The sequence below is a fragment of the Aythya ferina genome (assembly GCF_964211825.1).
Source record: "Aythya ferina genome assembly, chromosome: 5".
NCBI lineage: Eukaryota > Metazoa > Chordata > Aves > Anseriformes > Anatidae > Aythya > Aythya ferina.
In genome coordinates this window covers 5,324,068-5,345,869 of record NC_140301.1, presented here as the reverse complement: position 1 = coordinate 5,345,869, position 21,802 = coordinate 5,324,068, and the positions used below count along the sequence as shown (strand labels likewise).

Sequence of the window (21,802 nt, the reverse complement as noted above, 5' to 3'; positions counted from 1 at the left end):
TCTTTTGAGAGATGCCGTTTTCATTTTTAAAGGTGGACAGAAGTCTGCTGTGCTTAGGATTGCAATGCTTCTTGCTTTATGAAATACCTTAGTTGTGCCTCATTACAGTTGGGAACTACTAACACTGGAAATAAATGGGCAAATATCAATATCACATGATATGCCCTAGCAGAACCTAGTAATGGGGAAAGTCCAGGCAAGTGATAATTTCTATAATATTCATATGCCTCTATCTTTCTTCTGAGAGGGTAAGGAGGTTCTTGTGTTTGGTTTATTCCTCAGAGGCAGAGGTATTTGTTTTTTCTTTGAGAAGTTGGGAACGCTTAATTTAGCTGGGTCAACAATGTCGGCACCGGATTTTTCCTCTGCCTTTTTCAATAACAGCTGTATGCAGGCATACTAAGGGATTTTAAATATAAAACATGTCCAGTGAAAGTTAAAAATGGAAGTGACACTTGATGGATGCAATCCCCTTTTTTAAGCTGATGTTATTTTAATAACTAATACTCTGTTGAAGTAAACAGATGGTGACACTAACACCTGTACATGCTTTTTCTCTCAGATTGCTAACTTGTGGGACAAAGCTCTTGCAACTCTGGACCTCATCGCATCCAAATCATGCATCAGGGACGGCCAGTAAGAAGGGAAATATGGAAAGAATAGTATTGCAGGTTATATATATGCTTCTGACTTAACCTGACTACGTTTTGTGTGAATGTTGTGACTAACTCATACAAGAGTGGTAGTAGATTGTTCTAGGGAGAGTGTAAATCTTTTCATATATGAAAGCCAGCATAGAAAAGCAATTACTATCCTTTGAGGGCAAAGGATGGAAAGCTGTGTTAAATATATTAAACTCAGATACAGAATCACTGTGTTGAAATTGGAGACATTGGAAATGCCTTAATAATAGATGCTATCAGTACTGGGAGACAAGACCTTTGAAAAGCAATCTGTAGAAACGTGTGCTGAAAGGGGAGTTGTCTAGACCCAAGTGATAGCAATTCCAGTTTCTTCACAGAACATGAGTGCCTCTCATTCTCAATTCAATGTCCAAATTTTGGTCCCAAGGGGAGGTACTTTGTTAGGCATGGCTTAGAAGTCCCAAAATATGGTTAGAGTTGATGGTTTGGTTGATACCACTGGATATGTTTTTTTTTAATAGTTCCATGTTTAGGCTAAGCTCTAAGCATCCTCATTTCACTTCAGAGGAGTACTCCAACACTCCAACTACTGCTTTGTACGTCACCACAGTTGTCCTACGGTTAAGGACCACAATTCTGTGGAATAATTGAGATGGGGCGGGCAATATTCTGGAAGCAATGCCTGAAAAGCGTTACGTGTATAGAACTGAAGAGTTTAGATGCCTGAACACTTGATGCTGCTGGAAAGGGGAGCCTCCTGCACAGTTCTTAAGACCTTTTTTTTTTAGGTTGACTTTCCATCCCATGCTTTTGATATTGAATATAAAATTCCTCAGGCTGCAAAGACTACTGTGCAACATTCCATAGAAACGTTAGAGAAACCAATGAGAGAACGTCTCCTCGCCATTCTCTCTAAGGATAACACCATTGGGTATGTTCACCTCTTTGTAGCTATGATCTCTTTGTGCATGACAATTTCACAGCTAGGGTGTGGAATGTTAATTTATGCTTAAGCTTCTTGAATGTGCTTCTAGTGTATTTTGAAGACCTGTGGAGTTCTAGACGAGATTGAATGAAACCTGCAAAATAATGGTGCTGACTTCATAAATTCACTTGTGTTTTCTGTAGCCAGTGTCATAATATTCTCCTGTTAGAAAATTGCTACTCTGCCTGGCTGTTGTATATGCCTATTCCTGCTTGATATTTCTTCAGTTACAAGGGGCAGTGACAATTTCAGCAGTGGCTGTTTATATGCCATGAAAGCATTTCTGGCAGGCAATCCTAGTCATCTGCACCAAACTAGCATGAACATTTTGGTTTATTTCAGATTGCACTAAAACCTATTCTTGTCCTCTTAAATTTATAACTTTGAACAACTGTTTCCATAACATTTGAGTCTTGTTTTGCACCTGGTTTAGATTTTTATGGAGGAAATAGCCATTTTACATGTCATTCTATTTTGTGTGCAAGGTTATCTGTACGTATACTATGACCAGTAGCACTGGGGATATGCGGGTGATGTTCTGTAACTTGCATTATGACCTAAAATGCTTTTGTCTGCAGGCTGTCAAAAGAAGATAAAGAATTTTTGTGGGAGAAGAGACATTATTGTCATACTCATACTAATAGCTTACCAAAAATACTGGCTAGTGCCCCTCACTGGGACTGGGCAAGTCTTCCAGAAATATATTCGTTACTTCAGCAGTGGCCTCCTTTATCACCCTTAGCTGCACTGGAACTACTTGATTCAAAGTAAGAAAACAAAACAAAGCTTTGTGTGTGTCACACAAATGACTTTTCTTCAGTAGAAGATAAGCTAAATAAAATTTCTCATACCTAACTTTATTCCGATAGGCTTAACCAAGTCAGGTAGTCACGACCAGCAGTTACGGTTAGGATTCTGAAATCTAATTTGTAACAGAAAGCAAGGTATATAGCAAAGCTGTCGAGACTGAAGTTTTGAGAAGTTGGTATGCTTGTCTTAAACACACCTGTTTGTATCTTACGTAATGCCTTTGAAGCATCTGAAACTTGTAGGCCCTTTATCGAGCTGTTACAGACTTTCTATTGATTCTTTTCTATCTAGCTAATCTTAAAAAAGGAAGTTAAGTCCTACACGAACAGAACAAACTTGATATGGATTTGTGATGACTTTCTAGGTTTGCTGATCAGGAAGTGCGAAATACAGCCATGAACTGGATAGAGACATTAAGTGATGATGAATTAACAGACTTCCTCCCTCAATTTGTGCAGGTAAGATTTACTGTTTACGCTGAAGTTAGAATTTTTTGCTCTTGAAAATTTGAAGGAGTCCCTGACTACTTGTCATGGAAATGCAACTGCCTACCTCTATACTTAATAACCTTAATTATTGCATCGGGTGGAAAACAGATTAAGTAGGTAGCTGCTCTGTGACTGTCCTCTGGATTTGTAGTGGTTCTATCAGTGTGCCAGTCATAAAATGTCTTCATCTAGAAGTAAATCTATATCCCATTTATTTCATTTTCTTTGTATTTAGGCACTGAAGTATGAAACTTACCTGGACAGTGCTCTTGTCCAATTTCTTTTGGCACGGGCATTGGGAAGTATCCGAATAGCACACTACCTTTACTGGTAAGATGTTCTCTGTTCCATTGTTCACATATGATAATTATAAGATTACTATTTCCAGAAAAAATGCTGTCTTAATAGCACAGTTCATAACGGTGTTACATCAGATGAAGAGGAGACAAAATCTACATCCTGCTTTTTTCTATGAAGAAACACAGTGCTTCTATGAGGCGCCAATTTCTTGCCTTTTAAAGCAAGATACTGATTATATGTATATATTATGTATATAAAAAGCATCTGTTCGCTAAAATATTTCTGTGTTTGACTATTGCACTGTTCACAGTATTTCCTTGATGAAAATTGAATTTAAATCTGTTATTTCAGGCTTCTTAAGGATACGCTCTATGATTCAAAGTTTGGTGTAAGATATGAGCAAATTCTTGGAGCCTTTTTTTCCGTCTGTGGAAAAGGGCTGAGGGAAGAGCTGGAGAAGCAGACCAGACTGGTTCAGCTTTTTGGAATGGTAGCAGAAAAAGTCAAGCAAACAAGTGTATCAGGTCGACAGGTGTGTAGATTAAATTTTTAATATGCTTTAAGAAGTTTACCTTCAAAGCAGTCCACTCAATTACCTTTTTAGTCTAAGTTCAATCAAATGATATACATATAGGAAGACTATGAATCTGTTGCTCTGCATTGTAGCAAGCTAATGACTTAAAGAAATCAGTGTCTTTGTCAAATTTGTTGTCAACTGCAGCATGGCTTTGTGTGAGGTGATAAGGTAAGGAAGAGGGATGCTGTCTGTGTACAGTAAGCTTAGATTTAAATTTAGTTTTAAAGCTATTACTGCTGAAGAGTGATCCCCGTCTGCAAAAGAATGGGATATCTATGTGATAAGAATGTAAGAGTTTACAGATAAGAGTGGGATGCTATTATCTGATTCAGTTAGAAAATTTTAACAAAAAGCAATATTAGTATCGTACTGCTAAGTATATGCAATTTTTTTAGTAGCCAAAACAATTGTTGGAACTTATATTTGGTATTCCTTTGACACTAGGGAGTTAAAGCAGTGGCTATGGTATATTTTGGGATAACTTGGTCCAGAATTTTCCTGTAGATGCTCCAGTTAGGAGAATATCAGATGAACTCTTTCTCTCTCTCTCTCTGCAGGCTGCTTTACAAAGTGGTATGGAACGTGTGCAGTCATTTTTCTTGAAGAACAAGTGCCGTTTGCCTCTCAATCCCAGTCTTGTGGCAAAAGAACTAAATATTAAGGTACAGCACATCCATAGTTTCAGAGTCTTTTTGTCACAATGACACATAGGCAAAGCTTTTACAAATAGGAAAATCAAGTTCTTGAAAGCTCTTTGCACTAGTTGGGGAGGGTTTTATTAAAAATACAGATTGAAGGAGGGAGTAAAATTAGCTAAGAAAAGGATAAGGTTATCCTTGTATAAAACCAAGTGAAGGAACTTTTATTTAAAAAGGAAAAAGTAGTAGTTTATTACTACTTCAGACCCTGTCTGCTTTGAGACCAGCAATTCTGGCTGTAGTAAAGTAGAGAAATACTCGAAGTACACGAAAAAAATCTTGTTTGCAGTGGTAATCAAAACAGAAAAGCGAACAATGCTATAAGGTTAAATCAATGAGTAACCAAAGTGAAATCAGTGCAGCTACCTTTTACTGGTTATGTCCAAGAGATATATTAAATCAAGGAAGGCAAACAAGCTTTATTTCATTATGAAGATCCAATGAATGATAGTGTAGGAGAAGCATTGTGCGTGAGTAGGAACCTAAAGGTCTCTATCGCTGGATTTATTCCTATGTAGAGAGTTCCTTTGCTTTCCTTCTCTATTATATCTATTAATTAAATCAGAAGTATGAACTTGAAAGCAGTTAACTGAGAATATAGCAAGAGATGCAAATAACCACTTTTTATAATTCAAATTTAAAATACGATAAAATATTTATTCATATTTTACTCGCTTTTCAAAATGTATAAAGCATTACTGTTTTGCACTGTCAGCTTTCATACAAGAACTAAACAAATATGAGCCGAAGAGGTCTTTATTCAAAAGAAGGGTGTATTCCCCACAATCGCAACGTTAGAAATCTGAATTTTCACATTGTGTGTCGTTTGTGCTTGTTGTCAGAATGTCCTGTTTTTCTGCGCTCGTGGGAGTAGTCCTTTTCGAGTATTAACACTAAATCTACTTGTAGGCGTGTTCTTTCTTCAGCTCCAATGCAGTACCACTCAAAGTTGCACTGATAAATGCAGACCCTCTGGGAGAAGAAATTAATGTGATGTTCAAGGTAGGCCTTATGTGTGTGGTGGAGAGAAAAATGTTAATTGATAACTGATACCACTGAAACAGTGATTAATGCATAATGCATTCCTTACTAGAAATGTAAAGCAATTAAAATCTGAAACTTAGTTTTGCTGAAAGCATTTTATGTCTCCACTTAATGTTTATATTTCCATTGAAGGTTGGAGAAGATCTGCGACAAGATATGTTGGCTTTACAAATGATTAAGATTATGGATAAGATCTGGCTGCAGGAGGGACTGGATCTACGGATGGTTATCTTCAAATGTCTCTCAACTGGAAAAGATCGAGGTGCAAAACCAGATGCTGTTTATAATCTATAATCCAGTTGTGTCTTCCCTCCTGCCTCCCTCTCCCCCCCACACACAACTTTTTGTCATGCTCATAGAGAAAATTTCTCCTCAAAGGCAGGCTCAAGAAACGGGGGAAAGCCAAAAGCCTTCTTTACAGGGAACTCCCATACTCAAAAGTAGAGAAGGTTGAATTGTTAGGAATTTCCTGGTGGCTGAGTTGCATTTCAATTTGTTTCTTCTCTCGAGTCCTGAGGCTTATACATTCTGCTATTGATGAACTGTGATACAAATGCATAAATGTAACAATAAAAGCTTAATGCTTCTGGTGTTCCTACTGCAACACAGGAAACTAATGGTGCCTTGGCAGTCCTGATTCTGGAAGTTAGTTATGGTGAAAGAATGTATTCAAGTCCAAACTGACGTTATAAGGTATTTGGTGTCTGCTGAAGTTGAGTCAAGGAGTATTGAAACATGCAAAAAGTAGAAAAATTAAACACTGCATTCATCTTCTAACCCTCCTGGAATTATTGTGATATGCTTCTCCAAGTTCCTTGGGAATATGAGGCCTTTAGGTTTGAAACTTAAATCACAGACCTTTAAGATTGCCTTGCACCCTGAAAGTGCCTTTTGCTAGTTTAGTTGCTAATTCTCTAGAGGTAGCCAGTAGGAAACATATCTTTAAGAGTATGTGTAGAAACATATTTTTTCAGCCAGACCCTAGAACAACATGATGAAAACTCCCACATAAAGAAAATAGAAATTCAGGTTTGCAAAACTAAGCAAGAAAGTTCAATTTTTGTAAGACTTTGCTTTTTTTTTCAAGAAACAGATGACATTTCTTCCTACTTTAAGCAATGACTTGATGGCACAGCATGTTACATTTTTGTTGCTGCTCATATTAGTATTCTTAAAGCACGTGAAGGATTAAAGTGAAAAATAAAAAAGATGTAAGTTGCAGATTTCCCTGTAGTAGCTCTCACCAGGATAGAAATAAAATTACTTTAATCACATCAGTGTTTTCCTTTTATGATCTAGCTATACAAATATTTTTAGTAAATGGTGTCTCCAAAATAAGGCCTTATGTAAATCCCACTCTGCCTTATTTCTGAAGCAATAGTCTGGTCTATTTTGACACTCAACAGCCATTAAAAGTTGTTAGATTGTGTCTGAGAAATGTCAGTATCAAAATATTTTACAGTTACAGACCAATACTAGTTTATGTAGTAGAAAGTAAATTACACAGTAATGCTTTCAGTCAGAAAATAATTTGTATGTGCATTGTAGCATCTGAAGCTACTTTTGTAGTAAAGCAAGGCCGACTTGGATCTCTACACGTGCTTCATGGCATGCCTTGTAAGAAGTCCTTTTTAATTAGAAGTCAGTTTTGAAAGAAGCAAATCTGAACTTATAAAATTCATCACTGTTAAGAGACTTTCTACTAAATGGTGAAAACACGATACAATGTAAGGAGATAATATATTCTGTTCTATTTTACATGAAGGCATGGTAGAACTCGTTCCTGCTTCAGAAACTCTTAGGAAAATTCAAGTGGAATATGGAGTGACAGGTTCTTTTAAAGACAAACCTCTGGCAGAATGGTTGCGGAAATATAATCCTACCGAGGAAGAATATGAAAAGGTAACTTTTTCAGTGTTCTTTTGAAGATCTTTTAAAAGGGATGTATGAATGCTGTTTTCCCATTAATACTTGTTCTCAATTGACTTTTTTTTTCCTCTCTCCTTCCCAGGCTTCAGAAAACTTCATTTATTCTTGTGCAGGATGCTGTGTAGCTACTTACGTGTTGGGAATTTGTGACCGCCACAATGATAACATAATGCTTCGAAACACAGGGCATATGTTTCACATCGACTTCGGAAAATTTTTGGGTCACGCACAAATGTTTGGTAGCTTTAAAAGGTATTTTCTGTGGCTAAGCAATGTAGAGAATGAAGTGATTTTTTTATAGTATATTTTTATAGGCTTTATAAGCATTAACATTTAAATTCCTGATGAGTGATGTTCTCAGTTAGAAGCCAATATCTTCCACTTTAACCCCTAAGTTTCCAGAATGCATTCAAACTTGCTTGTATAGAATGAATTCTGTGAAGTCTCCAGCTTTTTATTTCCATGTTCTACCTCTGGAACTGTTTTAAGCCAGAGCACATAGGTGTATCTTTCAAATAAAATGCTTATTATGTAAATTTTATCAATGAACGAATAATGGAGTGCCAGAAATGTTACATAATCCAAATACCTCTGAGTGTGGAATGAATGAAAACAGACACTGGCTTCTAAAACAGGAGCAAATGCCAACATTAGAGACAAGAGCGAGCAGCAAGTTTGTCTTTACTACTCCTCTGCATAGGGGAAGATGATTTATATCATCAGTTCAGGTGACAGTATATTCATTGCGTTTTTATCAGTGTGTTATGGTTTCTAGAAATGAGGGACAAAGGGCACCGTAAGGTAACCTGGCTTCCAAGTATTGCTCTGGGCAATCTGCCAGTCCGGTACCGTGTTAATGTGCTGGGAATCAAAGGTGGCAGGAAGCAGCTGATTCCCAAACCAGAAGAGTAATGTGGTATTAATGGGTTATTTGATACCGAATGCCTGGGGGTGGAGGGAAGCAGGAGACAAAGTGAATGGACCTTATAATCAACATGGAAATCGTGTGCTTTTTGGACAGGGATCGGGCTCCTTTTGTGCTAACGTCAGATATGGCTTATGTCATTAACGGTGGTGAAAAACCGACTATTCGCTTCCAGTTGTTTGTGGATCTCTGTTGTCAAGCTTACAATTCGATAAGGAAACATGCAAACCTCTTCCTTAACCTACTTTCCCTGGTAAGCACTGTATCAAATTCAACTGAAACGTGATAGATCTATGATGTTGGCTCATATTACATTCTGAGCTTTTCATGGTGCCAGAACTCTTGCACGTCTTTAGAAACCAGAAATATCAGATGTACTTCTTGGGCAGGTTTTATGTGGTGAATTTCTTCAGGCTCCTTTTTAACTACTTACCTATTTCCTGAGAATTTAAAACTTCAGAAATACCAAGCTCTGCTAGGTGCTTTTAACTTAGCAGAGGTAAGACAAGGGAGTAAATGCTGATTGGAAGCGATTGTTTGGCTGTATCTGTTAGCATTTAGCAATTTATTGCAGCTTCACTGAAGTTTGAAGGTCTAAGAGTTTTACTTATTTCCACATGAAATTGTTTACTATATTAAAACTGCAAATGGAACTTCCTACAGATGCTTTCTTCTGGATTACCAGAACTAAGTAGTATTCAGGACTTGAAGTATGTCCAGGATGCTCTCCAGCCCCAAACAACAGATGCAGAAGCCACCATTTTCTTTACAAGGTACTGGATAAGTGAAAGAACTGAAATAACCACCAGCATCATCCTTCTGATGGGAGCTTCCTGCTCTGGTGAAAATTTATTGAGGATGTTCACAAGCATGTCTGTAGAAGTTGAGTTAGTTGCATCGTACAATCGCAGGATGCCAATCAGTGGACCAGTGAACTGCATAAATAAGACCAGTTTCATACACGATTAATGCTTGTGCTAAAATACTTGGCATTTATGGGTAACCTCGTGCAAAAGAATGGTTTGGAAGAGTGAGAGCAAGCAATTCTGTTCTGCTGCTTGAGACTTGCATTTTGAACACATCCAAGTTCCTTAATAGCAGCGTGTGTGTTGGGATCCTTGAAATGCGGGCAGTGTAAAGAAGCTTTCCCAAAAGTGCTGTGTGCTGGGGAGGGAAGGATGACACTGCAATATAGCAAGTGGGTGCGTGCATGTAGCGTAACTGAGTTGTTGTTATGTGTTACAAAATGTGTTATTGGAATGTGTTTTAAATACAGGGGGGGGAGAGGGGAACAGACTGCAGTAGTATGCACGTATTTTTTTGTATTTTTTAGCTCGTCGGTCAATTTGAATTTAAAAACTCTGTTTCCCTGTCATTAAGAACTTGCTTTTTTATTTTTCTTAAAGACTTAAAATTTGTCCAATTCATTGACAGATCAATTTTGGTGTGTTCTGACATGCGCTTGAGTATTTGAAGCTGTTTTTTTCTTCGGTAGGTTGATTGAATCCAGTCTAGGAAGCGTTGCCACAAAGTTTAATTTTTTCATTCACAACCTGGCTCAGCTGCGTTTCTCAGGCCTGCCATCCAATGATGAACCCATCCTCTCGTTTTCTGCGAAGACGTACTCTCTGAAACAAGACGGCCGGATCAAACAAGTGTCTGTGTTTACGTACCAGAAGAGGTATAATCCAGATAAACATTATGTAAGTATGTAGAATCCCTGTGTAGAACATAAAGTTAACTTGCCTTGCTTCATGGGAGCCCATCTGGTGCTGGTTTGGATTTATGGCCCTTGTTTTGGCTGTTGCTGAACAGCACTTGCCCAGTGTCAAGGCTTTCTCTTTTTTACCCCATCCCACAGCTGCCTCCTGCAGGGAGTGGGCTTTAGGTGGGCGAGGAGCTGGGAGGGGACACAGCAGCTGCCTGGAGCTGACCAGAGATGTTCCATACCCTGGAATATCGTGCTTAGCTTAAAAAACAAAAGGGGAGAAGAGGGGCTGGGGGGTGGGAGAAGAAGTGGGTGGGAAATCATCTTCCAAGGAGGCTGTTGCTTGGAGACTGGCTGGGTGTGGGTCTGCATATGGGAGGTGGTGAGAAACTGCATTTGCATCACCTCCTGCCTTTCCACCCCGGGGACTGTCTTTTTGTCTCAACCCGTGAGTCTTCGTACTTTGCTTTTATTCTCTCCCCTGTTCCCACACACAGTTGGAGTGTGGGAGTCAGCAAGCAGCGGAGTGACTGCTTAGCTGCTGGCCAGGCTAAACCCACAGCTCGGTTGCTAGAGTAGAGATCGGTATTTTTGACATCAAAGAATATTCTTCAAAATGAAGACACGCCTTGAAAAGCATCCAGAAAAAAGCATAAAGGGCAGAAGTAACAGCAAACAATACAATTCAGGATTTTGATAGGCCTGGGTTACACTTTAAGACTTTTATTGGTAATCATACCCCTATGGAGATGTGTAACAATGTTGTTTCCTTCCTTATTATCGTTATTTCACTGTGGCTGTTTGCTGGCCTAGACTAGTTTAGCCCAAATTACTTTTTCCTCAAATTGATTTTAAAAGTGCCGTGCTAATAAGGTTACCTGTATCTGTTTCCAAGTTGCCATTCCAAGCTGTGAATGACTTAATCTCCTAGACACCACCTAGGTAAGTTAGAGTAAAGATAAATAATTCAGAGATGAAGAAAAGCTTTGCAGTGAATCACTGTATTACAAATGCATATGAATACTCCTGATCTAAGCCAAGGTAGCCTTTTATTTTCCAGGAAATTGCTAAGGTGATGTAATCTGCTTCTGTTAAAAACAAACAAACAAACAAAAAACTCCTTTGAATTGGAGGCAGAAGTCGTTAGGTTCCTCCATAGTCTGTACCTGTAAATTTTCACAGCAGTTCTGGCTGCGTAGGTATACGGCTAGATAAAACCTTGCACTGATCTATTAAAAGTTCGTTCACCTGCTGTACGGTATGAACTTAGAATGAGGCTTCAAAGGGAGAATGCTGACAGCTGAGCTTTAACTACTTTTATCCCACTGTCAGATGTGGACCTACATTATGGGACAATCACGCGATGTTACTTTGCCTTAGAGTAGGGCTATTAATGCTTCTAACTTTAAAATTCAAACTGTGTTACTGGGAAATGTGCGCAGGAGAAAGATGACCATAGTTGGAGGAGTTAATTGTTAAAATACAACCACACAAAGTCAGTTCTGTAACATTACTCCTACTGTCTCTTTTTTTTTTCTGTGTTTCTGACAGATATATGTAGTGAGAGTTCTGAGAGAAGGGCAAGCTGAGCCAACGTTTGTTTTCCGAACATTTGATGAGTTCCAGGAGCTCCACAACAAACTTGGCATTCTCTTTCCTCTCTGGAAGTTACCAGGGTATGTTCCTCACTCACTCATCGCTGTTAGAATGAGCAAAATATAATGCACTGTTTAATATAATACAATGCAGCAAAAAAATGATTCCAACTGGGTGGAGGTAAAGATCGCTTCTCAGCAGTTTTGCCTCCGTTTCAAGCTAAGTAGACCTCAGAGATGGCAATTAAGGGAGAAACTTGTCATCTTGAAGTTTTATGGAGGAGAGCCAGAGGACCAACACAGTATCTGTAGTTTGTGATGTATCATTGGTAACAGTTACCTATAAATGTTTCTTTGCCTTTTTAAAACATCATTACCTATAAGCATGCCATGCTTCCACTCACTGTAAAAAGGGATGTTAATGCTTCAGGGTGGAAACTGCAATGACATTTTTACTGTACTAACCTCAAGGAAATTAACTAAAACCTTTATGTTGTTCTTCCCGTACAGCTTTCCTAACAAGATGGTCCTGGGAAGAACGCACATAAAAGATGTAGCTGCTAAAAGAAAAGTCGAGCTCAACAGCTACATCCAGAGTCTGATGAACAGTTCTTCAGAGGTGTCAGAAGTGAGTTCAAGTAACTTGAGCAAATCCAATGAAAGCTTTCAAATTTTAGTGCTCATTACCATTTAATCTAATATGTAACATTTCTTCCAAATCTAGTGTGATCTTGTCTATACGTTTTTCCATCCACTGCTTCGTGATGACAAAGTGGAAGGAATAGACGGAATCGCCAGATCTACAGGTAGGTACTATTTTCAGGGCAGGAGGTGTGATGTTTTTAAATTGGGTGACGGTAGTATGACACCTTTTTCATGTGGTTTATAAGGAATCTTTTACAATTAACTGCAGTTTTGACTCCTTGAGAATTTTGTAGAGTTTTCAGACGTGCTTGCGTACAGTTTCTAGGAAATGAGAAAGCATACCAAAAATTGCAACAGTATGTGTCATCACTTAGGCTTGCTTGTGGCTTGAATGAATTATTCAAGTTCTTACTCTAAACTTCCAGGTTGGTTCTTACAAGAGAATGCAAAAATCTTTAAAATAATTGGTAAATAATTATTGTAAATAATTCACGTAGTACTGATAATGATATGCAAATATTACAAAGGGAATAATTATATTTTTTTTTTTCAGATGCAAGTCCATCAAGTCCTACCTCAGGCAAAGTGGGAGGAGAAGTGAAGCTATCCATATCATACAGAAACAGCACTCTGTTCATCATGGTGATGCATATTAAAGATCTGGTAAGTAAGAGGAGATCAGCTCCCTGCCAAAAACTATTCTATTTATTTTTTGTCAGTTACCTTCTTGAATTGGATTGATGTAGAGATGATGGAAGTGTATCTCTTCCTACAAATTCTCCAACTGCTAACCTAAATCAGCTGCTGGTTTTGGCTAGGTTGATGGCTAAGACTAGCAATTTGAAAGTAATCAAATGGGCACGCGCTACTTAGTTTTCTAACTTGACTTGGTTTTGGATTGTAGGTTACAGAAGATGGTGCAGATCCAAATCCCTATGTAAAAACTTACTTATTGCCAGACACGCACAAAACATCCAAACGCAAAACCAAAATTTCCCGGAAGACGAGAAACCCAACTTTCAACGAAATGGCAAGTTAAGATTTATGTAACATCTCCCTGTAGTTACAGTCTTCTAGTCTAAGCAGTAATTAAAATAACGTCTAAATAAATTTGTGAAGATATATAAATTTGAAAGGAACTTGTTTCAAAAACTTCACCCTGTTTAAAAAATAAAATAAATCAGAATAGGCAAATGTACTGTTAAAAATGAAATTTCTGACTCTGACTTTGAGGAGTGATGGAGAGAAGTAAAGGAATCTTAAACGTTGTCTCTCACCCCTGATTCATTGATTCAGGACGAGGAAAAGAATCAGTTCAGAACTTTTGGCATGTAAAAAGTACTTGCATCTGAAGACACCGGTCCTCTTAAACGCTTCAAAGCACAAAATAGAATATGCGTGTGCTTCAGCCTAGTCTCTGAGAAACAGACAAACTGCATGGTCATAATGTGCAGTTAAAATATCAGTGGCTAGGCAGTCAGAAAAAAGGGAGTAATGAGTGTAATTTCATTTGGATAACCAAAACCTTCTTGACTTCTTACCTTCTAGCTTGTGTACAGTGGATATAGCATGGAGACTCTGAAACAGAGAGAACTTCAGTTAAGTGTGCTCAGCGCGGAATCGTTACGAGAGAACTTCTTCCTGGGTGGAATTACACTCTCTCTAAAGGACTTCAACTTGAGCAAGGAGACTGTTAACTGGTATCGACTAACTGCTGTACCCTATCTATGAACTTTTTCCAGCACCCGAGTAAGAACAGAACAGATGTATTCACTTGTGCTTTGTGCATCTTCCTACTTGAAAACGACTTGTACATCTTAAAACAAGAAACTCTGCATTTCAACAGACATGTTGGACCAACCTTCGTGAAGCCTAATTTGAAGGATTTCTAGAAATCCATTGCTGGAATATTCTTATGCAATGTTATCAAAGCATTATTACAAGTCTTTCTTAAGAGCTGCAGGTAAAGGAAGGTGTTTTTAAACCATCCACAACAGTAAGATGAACAGTTTGACCATGCTGGCTGGTTAAACCATAACTTAATCGATAGGCTTGGGGATATAATGCATTTTTGCTTTATAATTTTTTTTGTAATCCGTTTTATGTCATTCACGGCATAATGCTGGAGGATATCAAAGAAACTATGTACGTTTAGGATTACACTCATGCTATTAACTAAACATCACAGAAGCAGTGACGGGTAAAATTTCTGTGGCTTCACACATGCCTGTAGAAATTAAGGTTGAAGGGCTGGAAAAATTCTTTAGCAATGCATTTATTTCCAGATGCATGCTTCTCAAAGATTTATTGGAGCGAGTGCCAATAATGGAAGTTGTAAATAATGGTGCCTTATAATTCAAATGCTTCTCTTTTACCTCATTCCTGGTATTTAAATATGTATACACGTTAACTTTCTGCTCCTTAAAGAGGGGTGATGTTCTCATATTTGATAACTTGCAGATTCTAGTAGAAGTCTTTTCCTGAGATGTGTTAATTACAGATAAAATCACTTAGACTGATCTTCATAATTAGTGCCACCTAAAATGTTGTACCCATCTTCTAGCCATGATCTCCAAAGCCAGTGAAGACTGGCGGAAGATGATGCTGTAGGAAATGCATCCAGCTTCTCAGTGTTTTACAACACTGCAAAATTTCTAGAACTTAAATACAGCAGTGATTAAATGTTTAACAGATTCGGACACTAAATCAAAGTGGCACTTGCACCTACGTTACTTACCTGTACCTCCATGTAAATGATGGCCTCTAGGTAAAAAGCACAACGGCTGGATATTTGCAGGCCAGAAATAAGCGGCATTAACAGAACTTCTTGAGAGGAATTTGGTTGCACTTTTTTCTCTTTCCATTTGACGGCAACAGTGATTCTCATCCCTGGTAAGAATTCCACTAAAAAAAAATATATATATATATATGTATAATTTCAAGCAGCCTTAGATTTGAAATATACTGTGATAGCAGAGTATAAATATGACTTACTGTCTCCTGTTAATACCACTGGTTACTTAATTAGGTAGTTTCTGCACTACAGCTATAGGGTTCTTGCTCACCTTACTCGGTGTTTAGGGTGATTGTTCTGTCTAGACAAAGCGATAGAGTAAAGTTGCACACTTGAATGGTAAATGTTGAAGCGTGTTTGAGAAAGGGTGACAGGCTCTCAGCGCTGAGTAGGACTGGAATAAAACTTAATGATGATGAATGAAGACTCGATGCAGGACACAGGACACTAAAAAGCTTGTTCAGAATCGGATTTTACTCCCCTGCTACTGACCAATCTCCCTCCAGTACAGAAGCAAGAAGTAAACTTGAATCTCTTGGTGCCTAAAATAGTCATGGTCCAATCTCTTAGGAGTTATTACAGTTAAGAAACTAAGAATATCTTGAATGTTAGAAACTGGGTTGATGCTAATGGACACTAACACCTCCCAACTCCCAGTTTTATTAAGTATCTTCTGCGTATCCTTCATTTAGTACATAGCCTGTAAATAGTATTCTGTGTAACTGACTAGGTATATTATTTCCTGCTCACTTGATGCTTTTGAGACTTACTCCATTCCATCACTAGAATCACGAGTCACTTAAAAAAAAAAAAAAAAAAAAAACCACAGGAAAGTAGACTACTGTTTTTGTGAAACGTTCCCTTGTGAAATACGCCGACAGCAATACGTACTGCCTTTTTCGCAGTGGGCTCCCGAAAAAAAAAAAAAAGCAAAAAAAAAAAAAAAAAGCACAGCGTCTTAACAGCACAAAACACGAATAAAACGTAATTTTAAAACGCTTTTTTTTAATCGTCGTGTGCTCTCTGGGGGAGGAGCGGGGTGTGGGGGGGGGTGGCCATGACGGGCGGGCGCTGAGGCGGCTTCCGGCGGCCATCGGGCGGGAAGCGCCTCCCCCCCGCGCCGCTCCCTTCTCTTCCGCCGCCGCCATCATGGGTCGCATGCACGCTCCCGGGTGCGGGGCCGGGGTGGCGCTGAGGGGGGACACGGAGGGGCCGTGAGGGGACCGGGGGGGCCGGGGAGGGCCGGGGGGGTGCTGCCGGGTGGTGCTGAGCCTGTGCTGTGCTTCCTCCCGCAGGAAGGGCCTGTCCCAGTCGGCGCTGCCCTACCGCCGCAGCGTGCCCACGGTAAGGAGCCCGCGGCTGAGGCGAGGTGGAGGGGGCCCGGCCCGCCTGGCGCTTGGCCGAGGGGATTTCGCGTGAAATTCAGGCGTATTAACGCGCTGAAATAAAGCAGCGTGAGCTTAACTCGGCTCCGAGACGGGGGTGGGGGACAGAAGGGTCGGTTTGTGGGGTGTGGAGGGAGCCACGCGCTGAAAAACAGCTCAAAACAGCTCAAAATAGCTCGTCAGGACCGTGAGGCTGGAGCACAGGGAGATAAGCGAAAATAAAACACCGTGAAACTGCCTGAAGCGACCTAAAGCTGCTTTTAAAGCGTTTGGGTAACGATTGGGATGCTCAGATGCTATGTTGATGAAGAATCCTGTGGGCTTTATTTATTTTCTGAGCTGTAATCAACAGCGTTTCCAAACCCATCTTTTCACCGTTTCTATTTTATAACCTCACGATGTTAAAAAGGCGGGGGGAGGGGGGAAGAAAAACTCCTGGGAGCTGTTGTAGCTTGTGGAAGGAGCCGGGATTGCCCAGCTCATGGGTGTTTTTCCTCTAATAACCAGAGAGCAGTGGCTCCATTAGCACAATTTAATGCATAAAAGAATAGAAAAGACAGAGTTTTATCTGGGTAGAGATCAAGTTCTTTCATGTTCAATTAATTTGTGTACCTCGAGTCTGACTTCCACTGCTCTCTGTAGGTAGCATGGCAGGGAATGGATGGCTGAAGGGTCCTCAGCTTTGCCTTTCTGCCAAAGGCCCAGTTAAAGAATTCCTTCTTTAACTGGCAGCAATTTTCTCTATAAATTCGTATTTATGGGTCAAATCTGGCAGCTAATGATAAAACTGCTGTTTGGAGGCAGCATGGGGTATTTTAAACAGTTTTCCTTTGTTCACCTCTGTCTTTCTCCACCATTTTGACTAGCACTATGGACTCACAGAATCTAAATAAGTTTCTGTGTCATTAAAAATATAATTTCTCAGCTGTTTTCTCAAACATTACAAAACGGTTATTTCCATCACACATCATAGGTGTTCATAGATAGTCTGTGCCTCTGTGCTAATCAGCATTCATCAGTTGTTGTTTGTTTTTTTCCTAATTTTCTTTAGTGGCTGAAACTTACTTCTGATGACGTGAAGGAGCAGATCTACAAGCTTGCAAAGAAAGGCCTGACTCCCTCACAAATTGGTAAGGTTCATGAATAGCAGCTAAATGTAGGCAAAACACATCTTTCTGACAGTGAAAATGTAATGATTACCTCAACGTGGGTTAAATGTATTAAGAAAACACAGGTTTTCTTTGGTGTGTATGTATTCACTGTGTGGATACCTCTGGAAGTATGCAGCGTGTTTCTTTCTTGGAAGAAGCATATTTGATGAAGCAGCTGTTTTTTCAGTCAGAAACTGTGAGGTATCTTTTTAATTCTAGAACCTCTTTAAGAATATTGGTGCGTGCTGTTGGGAAGCTTAGTTTCTGCAGTTTACCAGTTTCTATTTGGACTTTACTGTTAACTTTTAGCTTAGAGCTCCTGAGCAGAACGTTCTAATAGAACACGCTTCCTGGCCTCCAGAGGTTTAATCCAAAGTAGTCCCTGAAATCTTTGTTAACCCCAGAGCAAAGGGTGTTTGCATACCTTGCTTTTACAAGTTCTGCTGAAGATCTCCATGCAGTATTGTAGCACTTACTGTATTACCTGCCTTTGTGCGATGTGTGGATCAGTTGCCTGTTACGTGCTCTCCGATAGCATTTCAGCTTCTGTGAGTAGTATTTTGCTCACTTTCTGTTTATTGCTGTTCATGGTTTCTACCAGAAGGGTTTAACCGATATTTAGAGAGAATGCTTTTTTGGATGTCTGGTGAAATGGACCTTAAAGTAATAACATCCATTTGGGTAAGGTTTTTCTCTTCAGTGCAGTATGTAAATGTTTGTTTCAGGTGTGATCCTGAGGGATTCTCACGGCGTTGCCCAGGTTCGCTTTGTTACTGGCAACAAAATTTTGAGAATCCTTAAATCAAAGGGACTGGCCCCAGACCTCCCAGAGGATCTTTATCACTTGATCAAGAAAGCTGTTGCTGTTCGCAAGCATCTTGAGAGAAACAGAAAGGTGAGTGCTAATCAAAATAGGAACTCTACTTGTGTTGTTATTTTTTTTTTTTTTCAAATAATACAGGAGTTCCCTTATCACTTCTTAGAATAGATTCTAAAACTTTATGCAGCCAATCCTAGGCACCTGGGGAGAACCCCTCCGCTGTCCTGTACCTTGGTTTGGATCACTTTCAACTCTCACGTTTCCTGATTTTTCAGTATCACGTTAAGCAGGGGTTTATGAATTTACCACATGTGATTTTGTTTTCTAGGATAAAGATGCCAAGTTCCGCCTGATTCTGATTGAAAGCAGAATCCATCGTCTGGCTCGCTACTACAAGACGAAGAGGGTGCTGCCACCCAACTGGAAGTAGTAAGTCCTCTATTTTATGTTACTGTTTTCACTGCAGTCTTCTAGGTCTAGTAAGCAATGTGCTGGGTCTGTTATTGAAAGGATCAAGTGCATTGTAATCTGACATGCAGGTAAATCAGCCTGCAAAGAACAGGGGTTTTCATATTTAATAACTGATAAACTCATGGTTTATCATTGCTGGAAACCATTGCTGGGTAAAACAACTGCCACAACACTTGGAAAAAGAGAATTGTCTCAACAAGCGAAGCCTCTGTGTACTAGACAACTTTTCTAACGCTTTACACAAAGTGCACTCTGTTCTTACTGAGATACTTTTATAGTTCGTGTTAGTCTGAAAATCTGTTGAGAAATGGCTCTGTAGCTGTGGCAACAAGTGATAGTCATTTGTAGTTGTCGTTTCTCTAGGAAAAAATAGCCAACGTTGCAGAATTCCTGTAGAAGCCTTAGGTAAACTTTTCTTTCTGACAAGGCTGAAGTGCAGCTAGCCAGGTTATTGAAAATAGGGTTTAGTTCTGCTGTCCTATTTGTATTTTAAGAGGAAGGGCAAAGTCTGTCTTTATCCTATATAGAATTTTAAAAGAAGTTGTGATCAAGCTCAGGGCTGGTAGTTAAAGCTTTGAACTGAAGTAGTGGTTTTTGGCGACTGGTTTGTAATAATTGTCCCTGCAATTAATATTTCTCTCTCTCTCTCCTCTCCTCTTTTTCTCTCTTTTTAGTGAATCATCGACAGCTTCTGCCCTGGTCGCATAAGAGCTGGCTATGACTTACTGAAAGAATAAATTCCCATTGACTACGTTTGTGCTGTCTCTAAGTGGTTGGTGTCTTACAAACATGGGGCAGTTTCAGGAAGCTGGAAGTAAACGGGCAGTGCTCAGACTGAAGCACAAGTGTGGTGGTGGTTTCCACGGTGCTGTCCTGCGTTTGCAAATCTGGGTAGTGGCTGTTGCTGGTCTGGATTCGCCGCAGAGTTTGTGACTGCTGGAACTTGATTTTGGATCTGGTAGATCCAAGTTAGACAAGTAACCTAGCCATTTTCTTAATATGGTGCCGTTCCTGTGTGTGCCCTGCAGGAAAAACTGGGGAAGGAACCAAAGACAGGAGGAAAAATTGGGAACTTAAAGGTGGAGAGGAAAGAATTGGGGTGATGGAGGGAAACAAAACTGGAAAGGTAGATGGGATCATCGTAGGTTAATGAGGATCCATTCCTCTTGAAGAGTGGGTGCAGAAAGCTTAAACAGATGTGAAACAGTTCCTGACAGCTGGGGGAAAGAGCGTGCCTCGGTGTGTGTGTCTGCAGAGCTGCACAAACCATGTCAGGGCTCCTTGCCCCGTGGATGCCAGCAGGAACTCCTTTGTGGAATGCAGCTCCCTGGTCCTGGGGCTCCTGGTGCTTCCCTCTGTAGCAGCACTTGCAATATATTGTTCAGATGTTCTGGGTAACTGCTGGTGTCATTTGTAAGTGATTTTAAGAATCATCTGTGAGGTTTGGGTCCATAGAACCATTTAGCACTCCTCAGAGGTCATGGCTTTGCTGAGGCAGTTCCCCTAAACCCAAAGGGCAGCGGCTGCTCTACAGTCACTCTTTCTGGAGTTGTGCCTCCAGGTTCGAGGTAGTTGTGACCCAAGGAGTCAGCTCGCTGCTAAAATGGAGAGGCCAGGCTTTTGTCTTTCATGGGAGAAAATGTTAAATGGAGGTTTTACTGAGCTGTTGTGATGGGTACGTCTTAAGTATTGGTGCACTACTTAACTTTTGCCATATTATAAAGCATTTAATTAAATTGAAAATATACATAACATTTTTTTTAGGTGTAGTAACTACTTAATAAGTTGTAAAAAATGGGGCGCGGTGCCTTTTTGATGCAGTTTTGCAGAATGACAGGTTTCCTGTACTCTGATCATGAAGCTAAGCTTAATCCCATAGCATTTGGGATTAAGACAGTTTTAAAAGAAGAGCACTGCACTCCAGCTGAACTCTATGAAGCACTGCTGCCTGGTCCATCTTCAAGTTAGATTGCCAGCGTCCACGCTCTGTCAAGGTAGCTGCTGTTCTTTCTGCATAACTCGAAATTGTTGAGCTGAAGAAGAGATCTCTCTGTTTGCAGCTGACATGGCAATATGGGTCAATCTTCTCCTTGCTGTTCATTAGTGGTAACGGCCAGCATTTAAAAAAAGTCCGTAAGCTTTCAGTCGGGTGTTTTCAAGTGCGAATTTTTGCTTCTGTATTGTTTTAGAAATGAAAGAGGAGGCAGAGCTGGCAGCACACAGAGCGTCATTTTTCACTACAAGGCAGCACAAGGGCAGCTCTCGCAGAGCTTGAAAGCAGGCAGCCTTCCACGAGTCCGAGTATAAACGGCTGTCAGATCCTATTAGTGTAGCAACAGCTTTTCCTAAGAGCCTTTGCTGGGGGTTTTCCTTCAGCGCTCCTGGTGTCTGCCTGCCAGGCTCTTGTAATTATCTCTTAAGTGTTCTGGGATGTAGTTGCAATAAACTATGAGAATAGCAAAAAAAAAACCCAAGTGCTGCGGGTCTTTGGGGTTGAGGTACAGCTAACTCCGTCTGCAGTCACTTCCAGTGCTCGTGACTGAACCAGCTCTGTGCAAATAGCTGGAGTACCGGCAGGTGGCACTTGGAAGCACCAGTTTTGCAAAGTTTGGTGTTACAAACAGTGCCACCTAGAGATGCGGCGTGAAGGCCAGCAGTCCGCTCGCACCGGTGAGCAGGTTGTGTTTCATGGTGCAAATACACACGGTGCCAGGCGACATCGTGGCCTTGAGGGAATGGCAGGGGGGGCTTGCGGTGGTGGGTTGTGCCTCCCAGGAGCAGAGGAGAGGGGGAGTACTGTGTAAATGCTGTGCTGGAACATCAGGAGCGAAGT

General features: G+C 40.2%; 2 protein-coding genes across 5 annotated transcripts in view; both read left to right on the top strand.

Moving 5' to 3' along the window:
• The window catches only part of PIK3C2A (phosphatidylinositol-4-phosphate 3-kinase catalytic subunit type 2 alpha), a 45,851-nt gene extending 29,710 nt beyond the window's left edge, over window positions 1-16,141 (top strand). For all 4 annotated transcript variants that reach the window (XM_084521903.1, XM_084521906.1, XM_084521904.1 and 1 more), the window contains exons 14-33: window positions 563-671; window positions 1,433-1,575; window positions 2,208-2,396; window positions 2,804-2,897; window positions 3,163-3,257; window positions 3,579-3,759; window positions 4,362-4,466; window positions 5,412-5,504; window positions 5,679-5,808; window positions 7,312-7,448; window positions 7,558-7,727; window positions 8,497-8,653; window positions 9,064-9,173; window positions 9,896-10,103; window positions 11,660-11,784; window positions 12,214-12,331; window positions 12,428-12,509; window positions 12,902-13,011; window positions 13,253-13,378; window positions 13,897-16,141. In XM_084521903.1, the coding sequence (XP_084378029.1) occupies window positions 563-671; window positions 1,433-1,575; window positions 2,208-2,396; window positions 2,804-2,897; window positions 3,163-3,257; window positions 3,579-3,759; window positions 4,362-4,466; window positions 5,412-5,504; window positions 5,679-5,808; window positions 7,312-7,448; window positions 7,558-7,727; window positions 8,497-8,653; window positions 9,064-9,173; window positions 9,896-10,103; window positions 11,660-11,784; window positions 12,214-12,331; window positions 12,428-12,509; window positions 12,902-13,011; window positions 13,253-13,378; window positions 13,897-14,079 (2,665 nt within the window). In that variant the 3' untranslated portion in view covers window positions 14,080-16,141. The remainder of the gene's footprint in view (window positions 1-562; window positions 672-1,432; window positions 1,576-2,207; window positions 2,397-2,803; window positions 2,898-3,162; window positions 3,258-3,578; window positions 3,760-4,361; window positions 4,467-5,411; window positions 5,505-5,678; window positions 5,809-7,311; window positions 7,449-7,557; window positions 7,728-8,496; window positions 8,654-9,063; window positions 9,174-9,895; window positions 10,104-11,659; window positions 11,785-12,213; window positions 12,332-12,427; window positions 12,510-12,901; window positions 13,012-13,252; window positions 13,379-13,896) is intronic.
• A 74-nt stretch (window positions 16,142-16,215) lies between these two features.
• RPS13 (ribosomal protein S13) lies at window positions 16,216-19,724 on the top strand. The gene is made up of 6 exons (XM_084521902.1): window positions 16,216-16,314; window positions 16,438-16,486; window positions 17,579-17,657; window positions 18,404-18,573; window positions 18,827-18,927; window positions 19,644-19,724. The coding sequence occupies exons 1-6, from the start codon at window positions 16,292-16,294 to the stop codon at window positions 19,675-19,677; spliced, it is 456 nt and encodes a 151-aa protein (XP_084378028.1). The 5' UTR covers window positions 16,216-16,291; the 3' UTR covers window positions 19,678-19,724.
• The last annotated feature ends 2,078 nt before the right edge of the window (window positions 19,725-21,802 follow it).

Excerpts from the sequence above, each read along its gene's own strand:
- RPS13 (XM_084521902.1), top strand. The coding sequence starts at position 16,292 with ATGGGTCGCATGCACGCTCCCGG. Across the intron at positions 17,658-18,403 it reads CCTGACTCCCTCACAAATTG|GTGTGATCCTGAGGGATTCT; the intron begins GTAAGGTTCATG and ends TGTTTGTTTCAG. Across the intron at positions 18,574-18,826 it reads ATCTTGAGAGAAACAGAAAG|GATAAAGATGCCAAGTTCCG; the intron begins GTGAGTGCTAAT and ends TTTGTTTTCTAG.